This window comes from Eurytemora carolleeae, unplaced genomic scaffold (genome assembly GCF_000591075.1).
Source record: "Eurytemora carolleeae unplaced genomic scaffold, Eaff_2.0 scaffold1657, whole genome shotgun sequence".
In the NCBI taxonomy this organism is placed as follows: Eukaryota; Metazoa; Arthropoda; class Copepoda; order Calanoida; family Temoridae; genus Eurytemora; species Eurytemora carolleeae.
In genome coordinates, this window is record NW_019402119.1 from 6,010 (window position 1) to 21,453 (window position 15,444).

The 15,444-nt window shown below is 34.3% G+C and overlaps 1 protein-coding gene across 5 annotated transcripts in view; it reads right to left on the bottom strand.

Annotated features, from left to right (window-relative positions):
- Window positions 1–737: 737 nt before the first annotated feature.
- Window positions 738–15,444, bottom strand: part of LOC111717914 (protein dead ringer) — a 37,236-nt gene continuing 22,529 nt past the window's right edge. For 3 of the 5 annotated variants that reach the window (XM_023493381.1, XM_023493377.1, XM_023493380.1), the window contains 11 exons: window positions 10,854–10,986; window positions 10,053–10,156; window positions 9,459–9,533; window positions 9,221–9,283; window positions 8,297–8,407; window positions 7,541–7,686; window positions 6,369–6,616; window positions 2,797–2,903; window positions 2,444–2,563; window positions 2,033–2,333; window positions 738–1,847 (listed from right to left, as the gene is read on the bottom strand). In XM_023493381.1, the coding sequence (XP_023349149.1) occupies window positions 1,762–1,847; window positions 2,033–2,333; window positions 2,444–2,563; window positions 2,797–2,903; window positions 6,369–6,616; window positions 7,541–7,686; window positions 8,297–8,407; window positions 9,221–9,283; window positions 9,459–9,533; window positions 10,053–10,156; window positions 10,854–10,986 (1,494 nt within the window). In that variant the 3' untranslated portion in view covers window positions 738–1,761. The remainder of the gene's footprint in view (window positions 1,848–2,032; window positions 2,334–2,443; window positions 2,564–2,796; window positions 2,904–6,368; window positions 6,617–7,540; window positions 7,687–8,296; window positions 8,408–9,220; window positions 9,284–9,458; window positions 9,534–10,052; window positions 10,157–10,853; window positions 10,987–15,444) is intronic. The other 2 variants (XM_023493378.1, XM_023493379.1) reach the window with 2 other exon arrangements.

Here is a 15,444-nt window from a genome sequence, read left to right on the forward strand (position 1 = left end):
AATTTAAAAGAGTATCGTTGAACGAAATTCCCAAGTTTCCTTTTGGGGTATTAACATTAATATTTGTGTAGATTTTGATTTAAGAGATTCGTAAAAAGGGATAATATGAATAAACTAAATAGAATAATATTTCAGAACAAATATATCGATATTCACAAAACCCGGGTTCTAAACCTGGATTTCACAATGATACCCTGTCTTAAGTTTTGGGCTCTGGGTTCACCCTGTATACTGTACAGTATTGAATATCAGGGTTCACTCTGTACACTGTACACAATATTGTATATCAGGGTTCACTCTGTATACTGTACATTATTGTATATCAGGGTTCACTCTGTATACTGTACAGTATTGTATATCAGGGTTCAATCTGTATACTGTACAGTATTGTATATCAGTGTTCACCCTGTTTACTGTACATTATTGTATATCAGGGTTCACTCTGTAAACTGTACAGTATTGTATATCAGTGTTCACCCTGTTTCCTGTACATTAATGTATATCATGGTTCACTCTGTATACTGTACAGTATTGTATATTGCAGTGATCACCCTGTTTACTGTACATTATTGTATATCAGGGTTCACTATGTATACTGTACAGTATTGTATATTGCAGTGTTCACCCTGTTTACTGTACATTATTGTATATCAGGGTTCACTCTGTATACTGTACAGTATTGTATATTGCAGTGATCACCCTGTTTACTGTACATTATTGTATATCAGGGTTCAATATTGCAGTGTTCACCCTGTTTACTGTACATTATTGTATATCAGGGTTCACTCTGTATACTGTACAGTATTGTATATTGCAGTGTTCACCCTGTGCACTGTACATTATTGTATATCAGGGTTCACTCTGTTTAATGTACAGTATTGTATATTGCAGTGTTCACCCTGTTTACTGTACAGTATTGTATATTGCAGTGTTCACCCTGTTTACTGTACAGTACTTATTAAACCAGGGTCACCCTGTTCTATACTATATTGGGTTTGAAGGGAGCAAGCATATTATGAAAAGAAAGATTAAAAAGGTGAAATTGTACATTTAAAATTATACATGTTAATCTGTACATGTAACAGTAAACATGTAATAACGTACTTTGTACACGCATTAGGAACCATGTAAATATATTCACAAAGAGCAATACATCCATTTATCTAATTTTCTAACATCAAGAAACTGTGGTGGGAAATGTGAATATTTAAATCTATGTTTAGTTTTAGGATCTTTATACATGTTTTGAGTTTATCATAACAGTAGAAATTGTTTACATTAAACTGGTTTCGTTCTGGTTGCAATTAAGCATTGGTTTTTTTAACAACTGGTCAGTATATGAAGTATATATACACTATACACTACAGTTACAGTTTAGGATACGGATACAGTCAGAGCAAAATCATTTGGTTTTCATTTTTTAAATCCAGTTGGAAATATTTTTGCTTGAAAAAATTTCTGCTCTGACCGAACTTAAATTTATAATTAGTCAAATAATATTCAATATTTCACAGCCTGCAAGGGGGGAACACGAGAGAATGTGGAAAATCTACGAAAAAAATCAAACAAATTTCGCGTGAAGAGATTCTTAAAATTTTGGTTTAAATTGAAGAGAGATATAGAGAGAGATAGAGGAAAGATTAAAATTCACTAGTTGTAGTTCAAACCTAGAGTTTTTAAATCACTTTACAGTCTGTACACGTACATACGTGATGTGTAGTGTACTGCTGAATGTACAACTGTACAACAATATGACCGGGTTTAGATTGGTTTCTGGAAGAGAATGCCCTGGTAGGTTTGGCCATTTAGTTCCATACAAACGACTAGAGAACTCTCGTTGCCCTCACCTGAAAAAAACATTATATAAAAAAAATATGCTTATTGTAGAGAAGGTCAGAATAAAAAGTAATTAAACGAAAACAAAAATTCAAAACATTATTTGTCTTTCTTTAACAAAATTTGTTCATACATTTTTTAAGAAAATTTTGATTTTTTGATTTTTGATGAGATTAAATACATACTAAATACTGACCTCTGCTGGTAATCTTTATATTTGTAGCAGCAGCAGCAACAGTTATAAGAGGAGTTGGAGATTCAGCCTCATCCTCATCCTCATCCTCATCATGGTGCATCCTCTTAGAGGGAGGTGGAGATACTCCCTCATCCTCTCTATCAATCCTCACAACCTTCTCCATCCTCTCCTCTCCCAACCTCTCTCTCTTCATCTCAATCTCACGTCTCATGTTTCTCTCTCTCTCCTCCATCTCGCGATGCTCGCGTTTTTCCCGCTCATGATGTCGGAAATTTTCTCTCTCTTGTCTCTCCCTCTCAACCTGGAGTATTAATGTTTAAACATACATTTAGTAAAATTGTTAAATTTAAAATCAATGATCCTCAAATAATAACCCCCCCCCCCTGCATTGAGCAGTGTTCTAATCAGTACCTGGAGATTTAAAGCTTTCTCCTGCATGTGCATCCCTGGTAGATCTGGAGGCAGGGGAAGGTTTGGCATAGATAACGGAGAACGGAGTTGCTCTCCACCCATCCCGCTCTGGTTGTACATCTAGAGTAATATCAGGTTAGCTAGTGAAAATGTAAAAAGGGTATTTTATAAAAATTTGTTCAGATGACGGATTTAATGAATAGTAAGAAATAGTGTAACTAACTGTGGCTAGTTGAACTACAAGCTACTATTATGCTACTTTAGAGAAGTAGGTGAGCTATCCACACGTAGTTCAACTACTTCTAACTATTCATTAATTCCGTTCTGATGTTTATATTAATTTTAATTCCTACATGTTGTCCCATAAACATCTCTACCTTCAAGAGAGCAAGACGTGTCATTTCAAAGGCTGAGAGTGGATCCTGGGGTCCTGTTGGTAATCCAGGGGGAGATCTTGAACCTAAAATATAATTATATTAAAGGGACTATTCACGTAATTTCAGGTGAACCCATTAACGACAGTACTTTTTAAACCTTTGTCTGAACGAAACTGACGGAGATATTCCTTTTTTGTCTGTAAATTGATAATAAGAAGGAAGAAAATTACGAAATTTATCTCTTTTCAAGCTTTTCAAACCCCGACATCTTCCGCAATCTTAAGTCATTTATAGCGCACCTGTTAAAGCCCTTTTCCTTTAATTAATTGAATTGAATTCATTTTATTATAAGAGATTGCTATCAATTGTAATTAAGTAAATTTCAAATAACAAAAAATATATCTCTACTTGTTTTTATCTAATTGTTAACCTAGTAGTAATAAGAATACTTTATGTTGAATCCTAAATAAATCCAAATTGAAAGAATAATTGTCTAATTATAATATTATTTTGTCTTTATCAATCATTGGATATCATTTATGTGTATATAAATATTAAATAATTCGAAAAATATTTCAGAAAAAAAACAATTGTTCCAATCTCCCTGTCTTTTGCTGATTTATACTTCTTAATATGACTACACTTGTATAAAACAGACAATATCTAGGCATCTATTCAGCTAGAAAGCTATGTATCTAGGCATCTATTCAGCTAGAAAGTTATGTATCTAGGCATCTATTCAGCTAGAAAGCTATGTATCTAGGCATCTATTCAGCTAGAAAGCTATGTATCTAGGCATCTATTCAGCTAGAAAGCTATGTATCTAGGTATCTATGCAGATATTTATCTAGAAAGCTATGTATCTCTGCATCAAGGCAGCTATAATATCTAGAAAGCTATGTATCTAAGCATCTATGCAACTTTAATAGCTAGAAAGCTATGTATATAAGCATCTTTGCAACTGTAATAGCTATAAAGATATTTATCTAGGCATCTAGGCAGCTATTTAGCTAAAAAGCTTTGTATCTATGCATCAAGGTAACTATTATAACTAGAAAGCTATGTACTTAGGCATTAAGACAACTATAATAGCTAAAAAGCTTTGTATCTATGCATCAAGGTAACTATTATAACTAGAAAGCTATATATTTAGGCATCAAGGTAACTATTATAACTAGAAAGCTATGCATTTAGGCATCAAGACAACTATAATAGATAAAAAGCTTTGTATCTAGGCAGCTATTTAGCTAGAAAACTATATATCTATGCATCAAGGAAGCTATCTACCTATGAAGGCTATGCATTTAGGCAGCTATATGCATAAAATGTTGTTAGTGGATATAGCAGTTATAAAGCCGGAGAGCTATATGTGTAGCTAGGAAGTGGGATCTTAGGCAGCTAGGTGGATAGGAGAAATTAAATGTTCCTAAAACCAAGACATCTAGGCAGCTAAAAGTTAGACATTTAAGTATACTGGAAGCTTTTAGCAATTTTTGGATGCTTTTAGCAGCTCTAAATAGATAACTTTCAGAAGCTCTAGGCAGCTTTTGGTACCAGTAATATGAAGCTATGACTCCAAAGTGACGATAAGAAATGAATGACTTGAGCCTTCCAAGTTAATTATAAATATTTCTGTTTGCCATGGTTGGATGAGAAATGCAAACCCTCTGCTTCAATGGATTAGGTTTAACAAACCCATTAAAATTACCGCCGCGCACTGTTGCCTCTATTTTATTATTCTCGTGCGCTCAATGATATTTCAAGAACCCTCCCCCCCTTTACCCCCCTTCAACTCTGCTTGTACCGAAATGCGCAAAACATTTCGCGAAATAGTACAAATTGCAATGAATATAATTAGATTAGTATATATTTCTCTGAGCTGTGAAGAAACCACTGGAAAATGTTCCTGCCATGCCTAGGTATTCCTGGGAGTAAAAGACAAGTTATTAAAAGCCGGCTGGGCCAGGATTAGGTTTGTAATGTTTAGTAATTACCGCACTGGGTGCGGAAACCATAACCGTTTGTGGTTCACAAATTTTCACGAGAATGTAATTTTAATATTTGTTGCATCGGAAGGGTAGAAGGAGAGACCATTGTCAGGCCTTAATTTGATTAGATAAACCTGGCTCCGACAGGACGGGTTTAAACAGGATACCAGCTCCGGGGTTTATGGGTGTCAGACCCCAACCTGGAGTTTTTAAGGGAAATTCATGCTTCCGGGATTCAGGTTTTTAAGTCATATATTGAGCAAACATTAACAATAGACAATAAAAGTCCTTATCAATCCACCTCCCTTCCTTTTCCTTCTCCCCCCTCTCTTCCTTGTCCTTCTTTACCCTTTTCCATCCATCCTACCCACTTTCTTGTACCCCCCCCCCGTTCTACTTACTTTTTATTTGTTAACATCTGCAATATGTGTATATTCATAAAAATATTTCTTTAAATCTTTAATCGTCTTTTTTCACGTTAATTGCTAAAAGATTTAATATCTCAAAATGTAGATTTCATGTTAAACCCCTATACAAGCCGCAAATTGAGATTTATTTCTATATTTCATGAAGAATATAATTTGTTAAAAATCAAAAGATTCGAAAGAAAATTAATTGATGATGAAGAGCAATTATTACAAAAATACTGAATTTGGCATTATTTTCCCGCATAATTTTATCTATTTTAAATCAAATATTATCAAATTGGCCAGATGTTGATAAACTAGTTGAAATATATATTATATATATTTAAAACATGATTTCATTTTCCTCCTAGCAACCCCTGCAGCAATAATTTTCATTGCTTAGAATACACGTTAATCCATTCTTTACAAAATAATGCATTTTGATAGTTTTCATGTCTTTTTGAATTATATTTTCATTTACAATTAAATTCTAGTTATTAGATAGATAGATGGTTTACTCAGCTGTAATCTATGAAAAAATCTAATCTTCTTCTTATGATTCTATCTATTTTCATTTCTCGTTGATCACTTCATTTCGTTACAATATAATGTTTCTCAAAATTTCAATTATTGTCACAATTTTTTCTTCGTTTTCATTCATCTCCTTTCTCCTTCCCTGATTCCGCTAAGTATCTCTAGCTAGTACACAATCAGTATATTGTCACATATTTGACTGTTGATTGAGTTGAGTTCTGTGCCCTGTTCTCATTCTACCCAATCTTTATTATCCCTCAGACCGTGAACTATTTGTGACGTAAATATAATATTTTAACTTCTTGTCTCTTACCCCCNTCTATTCCAGAAATTTTGCGCATTTGCAAAATTTAACAATTAATATTGATTATAAATCGAATAAGACAAAAATGAAAAGAATAGGAGAAATAAGTTCTATCGAATAGAACAAAATTCTAAGATAGAAGAAAGATGGCACCAACGGGAATCTTGTCCCACCAATTAGATCATTATACGTTAGATTTAACAGTCAAAGTTAGAAATATCTAAGATTGACACAATCTGGTTGCAAAGATATATGAAACCAGATTTTAAGGCTTGAAATCAGTTTAATATTATTGAAAACTGTAAAATTACTCACCGGGATGCATTGGTCGGCCGTTTCCATTCATGTGTAAGGATCGGGGGGGTGTATTCATCATCGAAAAGGGGGGCATAGACCCCATAGAGGGGGGCAGAGGGGAGTTCTGGAAAGGAAGCCCCATCCCGTAGGGTCCATAGGAACTAGTTCTTCCCTCTCTCTTGTTCCCTTCTATGGCGGACTGGAGATCATTTGGGTTGCTCAGGTTGTTCAGCTTGCACTCCAGGGGATACAGGTACTTCGTGTACCTATAGTACAATATATATAAATAGGAGTACAATCCAGGGGATAAAAGTACTTCGTGTACCTAGAGTACAATATATATATAGAAGTACACTCCAGGGGATAAAAGTACTTCGTGTACCTAAAGTACAATATATATATAGGAGTGCACTCCAGGGGATACAGGTACTTCGTGTACACAATATATATATAGGAGTGAAATCCAGGGGGTACAAGTACTTCGTGTACCTAAAGTACAATATATGTGTAGGTGTACACTCCAAGGGATATGCGTACTTCTTGTACCTAGAGTACAATGTATTTATAGGAATACACTCCAGGGGATATGCGTACTTCTTGTACCTAGAGTACAATATATGTGTAGGTGTAAACTTCAAGGGATATGCGTACTTCTTGTACCTGGAGTACAATATATATATAGGAGTTCACTCTAGGGGGTACAGGTACTTCGTGTACCTAGAGTACAATATATTTATACACTCCATATATCTATCTATTTATCTCTCTATGGAGTCTATTTATATATCTATCTATCTATAGAGGTAGAGAACTTGAGTTTGATAAATGAATGTTTTGAATTGAATGGGGGTAGAAGTTAAGCAGAAGCTCAGAAAAGAATTTGTAAGAAATGTAAACACAGAAAACATTGAAAACATTGGAAATCTTGAAAACAAATATAAAACATAAACATTGAACAACAAGTATATAAATACAGATAATAATCGGAAATAAACTACTGTTCATCTTAAACTTCTATCAATCATATTTATAGTTAAAAAAATTCAACTCAGTGCGTTTCAGAAGAAATTAAAATAAAATTCTTTCATAAAATTCTTCATTGTAAAAAAAAATAAAATACAGTCCGTTTCAGAAGAAATTCTGCAATGAAAAAATTGAAAAACAGTCCGTTTCATAAGAAATAAGCTTACTGTGTTCTGAGTGTGAAGGCTGCCGAGGTTATGGATGAGGGTAAACCTAAACCCTTGATAATCTCCTGCCACTGTTTCTTGTTGATAACCTCCACCAGACCTCCCCGGGCCACCACCAGGTTGTACAGCTCGTACAGGTCCAACACCTAAACAAATATTTCATATTTGAAGGACTGTTTATTAGTTTTAAAGATTTTAGAGCCCTGAGAAAACCCACAAAACAGATCTCAGAATAATTTTCATTTTAATTTTACGGGAGAGAGAAAATCGTGAAAAGCATTTTAATAATGATCTAAAATTCTTTAAAAATTTGTCATTCAAAAGACATGAAAAAATCATAATGGATCCTAAATTCTTTAATTTTTCTCTCTGATTATCCAAAATGGACATTTGAACCACCTTGTCCTAATCCAACGAATGTAAGATCGCAAAAAACTAGTGAAACTTGAAATATAGCGGAAATGCCTCTATTTTTGTTGCTTAGTCAGCCAGATAGTAAGCGACTCAGGCAAATTCTAAAAACTTATCAATGTTATCAATATTCTATATATCTATTGTTTTAAACTCTACCCTAACTTTTTTCGTAATGTTGAACTTACTATTTTATTTTAGAATGATGAAAATTAATGTTGTTAGAAATTGCGAATATTCAGTGTTTTTAATAAAAATGTGTGAGAAATATCCAAAATATTCTGTTCATAGTTTCTAACAAAAATGCTCAAAATTTGGAAAAGTTATTTAATAAATTTAATTCACCTGTTTTGCCATTATAGGAAGACGATTTATAGGAGTTCCTCTCTTCTGCATGAACGCAAACAGTTCGTCAAGAAAATCCTTCCTTTTAGGGTTCTCGTCGATCTCATAAAGCTGAAAAATAGTTTAAAAATCATTTGTCAAACCTGCTACCATATATTTTGATGGGCCTTACATAAATTTCTTGACAAATTTGATATTTAAAAAGGGTAAATCAGAAAAAAATACAATTATCAATTATCCCCCTACCCCCTTTCGTCAATGGACTGTGTTGTGACGTCAGTTTTTTCTGATAATTTATTCTGATATTAATTTATTGGAGATATGAACTCGGGATAGAGAGATCATAGAGAGCGAAAATACAAGGATGGGCATTCCATTCTTTTTAAGAATGTTCTTTTTTCACACCCAATATAAGATAACTTTTTTATTGTGTTATCATGGATAAAGAAGATTTGGGGGGGAATTGATTTGACAAATAAAATGTCCAATCCTGCTTTTCCTATCTCCGTGATTTTAACAAGGTTTTTACTCATCTTCTTGCCAGTGTTCACTGTTCTCACACTTTTCACACACCCCCACCCACATTATCACACAAAGAACCGCATTTATACACACCATAAGAACTCGCGGATTTAATAGGAAAAAATGTGGATTATGATTCTTTACATTTTAAAGGGTCATAAGAAAAACAAGGATTTAAAGGAAATGTTTGCGAAAAATCATTAATCCGGCTGTAAAATCCAAATAAACCCACCTATACAAAAGAATTGTAACTATGTACTGAAACATCAGATAGAAATAGAAATAGTTCCGAAAATTTAAATTAAAGTTTATCCTATACCCCTTTCGTTTTCTGTATTATTTAGAAATTTGGAAAACATTTAATTTTTTTTTGATAGTCCAATAAAATGCTAAGTTACTAACATGTTGGAGGGGGGGTTGAAGGTTTTCAGATATGTTTGAAGGGGTTCCCCTAGCCTCAACCACCTACACAGTCCAACAAATATATGTGCAAATTTTTATTTTTTAAACCAAAATAATTTTGATTTAACTTAATTCTTCTCCATGAAGAAACCTTTAAGAAAAATAACAATTTTCTATTTTAGTTATACAGAAAAGCATTCAAATAAAGAGAAACCTTTTTTTGTATTTATTTATCTACCTGTTTGAACTGTTCTTCAAAACTCCAGTTTTGTTGGGTTCCAAAATCAGAAGGACTGTTTGATTGGCTGGTCGGCTAAATAGAATAAAAAGTATTTTTACGATTTTAAATCAAAATAAATTCGTATTTAAATTATGAGTTTTAAGTTCAAACCATGAATATGTAAAATTTGAACTAAAAAAGCTCTGTTTATTGCACTATATTTGTTATGTTCACAAACAATTTGAACTTCAGGTTTAGGTTTAGGTTTAGGTTTAGGTTTAGATTTAGGTTTAATTTTAGGTTTAGGTTTAAGTTTAGGTTTAGATTTAGGCTTAGGTTTAGGTTTAGGTTTAGGTTTAGGTTTAGGTTTAAGTTTAGGTTTAGGCTTAGGTTTAGGTTTAGGTTTAGGTTTAGGTTTAGGTTTAGGTTTAGGTTTAGGTTTAGGTTTAGGTTTAGGTTTAGGTTTAGGTTTAAGTTTAGGTTTAGGTTTAGGTTTAGGTTTAGGTTTAGGTTTAGGTTTAGGTTTACTTTTAGGTTTAGGTTTAGGTTTAGGTTTAGGTTTAGGTTTAGGTTTAAGTTTAGGTTTAGGTTTAGGTTTAGGTTTAGGTTTACCTGTGACGGGGGTCGGAGAGGGGGAAAACCATGATGGGGAAACATGCTGGAAGGAGTTTTCAGTAGTCCTTGAGGGGAAGAGACAGGAAGGATTATATTCGAACCTAGAGACAAAAAAATAGAACTTAGATATCAGAAATAAAAATTGATTACTCACCTCAAACTCTAATATCGTTAAACCCTGATATAGAGATCAAAAGTTTGAAATATTTTACTAGGTTGCAAAAAAATAAAGGATTCAGTAAATTAAAGATTGAGGCGAGAAATCGATTCTTTTAGCACTATACGTTCATTAGAAGTAAATATTTCCATTAGATGATATCGCCGATTGAAGGATTCATATCTCTAATTAATTGGATCTTGAGATCTTGAGTATTCTATTGGTTCAGAATTGACAACAAACACATGACTGAACCCTGATTGGATCAGGCGCTATTGGACTCGGCATACAAGACTGTTAGAGTTTAAAAACTGTTAATATTATATTATCTTGAACTATGCATACATTTTTCAGATTATTCAATAATTTCTGAGCTGGGAAGTTTGTGTTTGATACTCTGATACTCTATAATAAGGATATTGATATTGATATCCACTCTGGGAACTTTTATTTTAAGTATCTCTTCATTTCTGTTTTTCCTGTAAGATACAATTACCTTGCGGGATATCGAGTAAAGTTTATTTAATCTGCAGATCAACAAAAGATCAAGAACAAGCATTGATCTCGATTTACACAATACAACAATTCCCAACTATGATTTTTATAATTCAACTTTTAAAATGCGGAAAAATTCAGTTTACCTAGAAGCTCCTTCTGTTTGTTGAGCGCCTCCAGGGTGGGGAGGGAGGGGATCCCTCCGAACCCAGGGAAAGAGAAAGGATAGTCCCGAGGGAGTCGGAGATCACTCGCCAGCTCCTGATCATCTTCACGATCCTAGAGATGGATATTTTTGAATAAGGATTAAACCAGGTAAAGCTGGTTTGACTACTTTTTCTATAGAGTAGTTCAGCAGTCTTATTGAAAACAAAACATTTTGGTAATTTACGATTTTTATTTTCTTTATCTAAGTTGACGCTGCAGTATAAAATAGTTGTCTGTGTAAAAATTATGGAGTTTGATCTGCTCTGGCAGGTTTTAACTCTTCTTAATATCGTTAAAAACAATTACAGGGTGTCCCAGTAAACAATAAAAACTGATTTTCAGTTATATCACAAAACGTTGAAGAGCTGCAAAAAAAATAAGAAAGAATTTAGATTTTAAAATTGGGTTGCAAATTTTGCAATTTTTTTGTGACACCTTGTGGAACAAACCAATTATAAATATTACAGTTTTAGTGTCTGCACACCGAGAGTACATTAATTATATTTATTGTCTCAATTAGGGGGATTTTACTTGTTAAACCAGGCAAACAAGTAAATAGAAACTTTATGTTCTGGATTTCAAACATCTAGAACAGTGTGCCTTAAAATAGAAAATATTTAAGAAGCTGTCTGGACACCCTGTAGCATAGCATAATAAATATTTTGGTTGCAGGTAGTCATAATATCTTGGTTTTTATATTTACAACCATGGTAAACAGGTCAGACCTATTTCATTTTCAAATGTGGTTGGGTTAGGCTTCATTAAACAAATGGGTTGGATTGAAATTTTCCCATGTATTCATGTATATACGGAGCTACGGAGCTCCAATCCGTGCCAAGATACATTAAACTACAACTTGCTCCGGGCGAGTAATCATCTTTAATTTTAATGGATCAAAATTCGGCGTTTTTGCGTCTTGTCTAACCCACCCCGACGCCAAAAGCCGTAATAGAGAGACTAAAGCTATAAAACGATGATAAAAGTGTAATTATTCGAACAAAAGACAATTAAATCTTAAATTAAATCTAAAATTAAAATTGAATTTCTGGTCACTTTTTACCCACTGTGTCGATACTTAGGATTATAAATTAGTCTTTATTCATCATTCAAGATATTTTGAACAAAACATCAACTGATCTCAACATTTATCCCGCTTTTACCTAATTTAACCTAAAAATACACAAATATAAATTGAAGACGCAAAAACCGGTTTTCCGCCGCATATTTGTTTGTTTTGTCTAAACTTGAATTGATGCAAGAAAGAAACCTCGGATATTTCAAACTATCCGTGAAAACAAAATTGACATTTGAGCTAAATTCAAGTATATCTTTCTATCTAAAAATCTATTTATTTATCTGTTCTTCTCTCTTATTTTTTCCTTTCCACAGAGTTACCCACAAAGGTCGATTTAAAATCAAACTCATTCCTCTTTCAAAAAATACTTTCTTATTGGTGGCAACGGAAGACATACGTATACAGCTGCAGGGAACCAGGAAAGGAATGCTTTAATAAAATGAATAAATTTCGACGTCTCACCCTTTGTGGTTATCTATTTGAGTTTTCTATTTGTCTGAATTATTTATTTTATTTTATTTTTAAAAACTCTTTTATGTCGAACGCGGAAATTGGCAGTTTCCCATTTTGTGTTTTTGTAGCACCCTGTTTTAGATAAAATGTATAATAAGAGATAGAGTTGTTCACTGATATATACAAATATCTACTGATGGTTACAAATAGGGTTCTAATGGTTCTAATGAACCTAGTTTCCCCCCCCCCCATTAATCTATTACTGAATTAGTAACCTATTTTTCCTTCTGCCTCTAATGTCATAGTTACCACAATATAATATACATCCCCCCTCCCCCTGTAATATCCTAGTTTAAAAGTAGTCCATATGNCCTCAAATTTCCCCCTACCTATCACTATCTGCAATCCCCCCCCCGCATTGGCGTGACACAAGGCGATATACTCGCCGCTTTAAATGAGGAATATAGACATCATTTACCCTAGTGTAGGGAACTATGCAGTTGGTTTCGACAGATCAATCCTAAATAAACTAAATTTATGCCATCAATCTATTTATTTATTTATTCAGTCATTCTCCTTCCCCCTTCCTTCCTATCCTCTTCCTTTCTCTCTGTTCATCCCACATACACAACTTTGCAATGAGTATGGATGAGAGACTAAGAACAGCAGGATTAGGATGAAGATGAGTATGGATGAGAGACTAAGAACAGCAGGACTTGGATGAGTATGGATGAGAGACAAAAGAACAGCAGGACTAGGATCAGGATGGGTATAGATGAGAGACTAAGAACAGCAGGATTAGGATGAGGATGGGTATGGATGAGAGACTAAGAACAGCAGGACTAGGATGACAAATGTGAATCTGAATATTGAAGTTACGTGAGGGGACGTGCCCAATAAAATCTCAGCAGGATATTGTCACGACTGCCAGATATTTCATGTGGTACCGATACAAACTTTAACCTATCTTATGCAAGCATTTGCCCAGAAATAAATCCCCCCCCTCGGCCAAAACCTTTTTTTTTATTCCAGAATTCACCACAAAACACCTCTTATTTATGGCAAATGTAATAGTCACAAACGTAATCACATGACAAACATGGTAATGGCTAATGAAACCCTAGTTTCGCGTCCCAGGTTTCTTTTCAATGATATTTGAGGAATGTTCATTTTCCTTTCTCATCTGCAGGGTTCTAGGTTCCAAGTATATATATTCATATTCATCCATATTTAAATATTTAAATAATAAAATCAAACCATTGACTGGGACAGCGGGAATTTTATATTCTCAGTCGGACTCCATATTGTCCTCATGCCAAATATTATCTATGCTAAATCAAATACATAAAAATAAAAATAAATTAAAATTTCATCGCTTTGTTTCTCTCTAAAATATTTGTTTTGTAAGATTATTAATTAATAGTAGATAATGTTTCCCATATGTTTACTGTTACTTACAAACATGTTTATGTAAACTCGCCCCTCCCCCATTTTGTACACTGAGTAACCCCATCTTTAAAATTCGCTCAACCCCCCAAAATTCCCCTTCCCCCCCTCCCCATTTTCTGTCTGTCACTAGATAAAGCAGGGATGAATATATTCCTCAAAATGCGTCGATTTTCACCAAAGCTGGTTAAAAAATATCAATAATAGACCGCGTACACTTCTTATTTTTAGATGCAGCTTGCCGTTCAACATAGGTTGACGGAGCACAGGTGTAATAGATCAGGTTTCTTTCACTAGGTTTTGCTCCAGGTCCTTCTTTACATAGGGAAAGAGTTAGAGAATAACAAGATACAATCAAGAACATGAAAGAATATAAAATAAATACATGCTTAGTTTTAATACAGTTATCACCAGAAAAAATGGAATAAAAAGACGACAATAATTGAATACTTAAGTGATTTTGATGTTGTTACAAAGTAAATACTTTTACTAGACGCTTATTAAATTACGTGAAATGGGTCTGTTCATACTGCACAATTGCTGTGTTCCATGTTCATTGGACGTTTTAAAGTTATAACTTGATTCTTAAAGTCGTCTTCCTATATCCGAGTTTTCTGGTTATCACTGTAAATTATGCTTTATTACTTGTCTATGTTTTCAGAAAGGGACAGTCCACCCAAAACTAAACGAAAAAATCCCCAAATGTTAATGAGTGTCTCTTTAAGAATTAACCATTTAAATGTGTTGAGTATTTAGTAGGTTTAGGGTGCAAGGTGCAGGCTGCAGGGTGAGTAAGGTGTCCCGAATATGATTGATGCAGTTTTAACAGCGGTATGGGTGTAGTATGTGTATCTAAGACCCCCTGTGGATGGTCTAACGCCCTGGCTGTGGTAAAGGGGGGGGGAGGAGGGTCCGGGGGTTCAGGGGGAGGGGTGAAATTGATTGAATCTCTCGCTGTGTTTTGACTGGTTGATAAGAACCATGAAAAATTGATCTTGCTCCCTCATTCCAACCCATCCTAAAAAACCAAAACATTTAAACATTTCTATAGTCCTTTTCATTCAACAAGCCAGCGCATCCTTGTCTCCTATATGCAACCTATTCTCTACTCCTATCCTCCCATCCTTGTCTCCTATATGCAACCTATCCTCTTCTCCTATCGTCCCATCCTTGTCTCCTATATGCAACCTATTCTCTACTCCTATCCTTCCATCCTTGTCTCCTATATGCAACCTATTCTTTTCTCCTATCCTCCCATCCTTGTCTCCTATATGCAACCTATTCTCGTCTCCTATCCTCCCATCCTTGTCTCCTATATGCAACCTATTCTTGTCTCCTATCCTTCCATCCTTGTCTCCTATATGCAACCTATTCTCTTCTCCTATCCTCCCATCCTTGTCTCCTATATGCAACCTATTCTCGTCTCCTATCCTTACACCCTTGTCTCCTATATGCAACCTATTCTCTTCTCCTATCCTCCCATCCTTGTCTCCTATATGCAACCTATTCTCGTCTCCTATCCTTCCATCCTTGTCTCCTATATGCAACCTATTCTC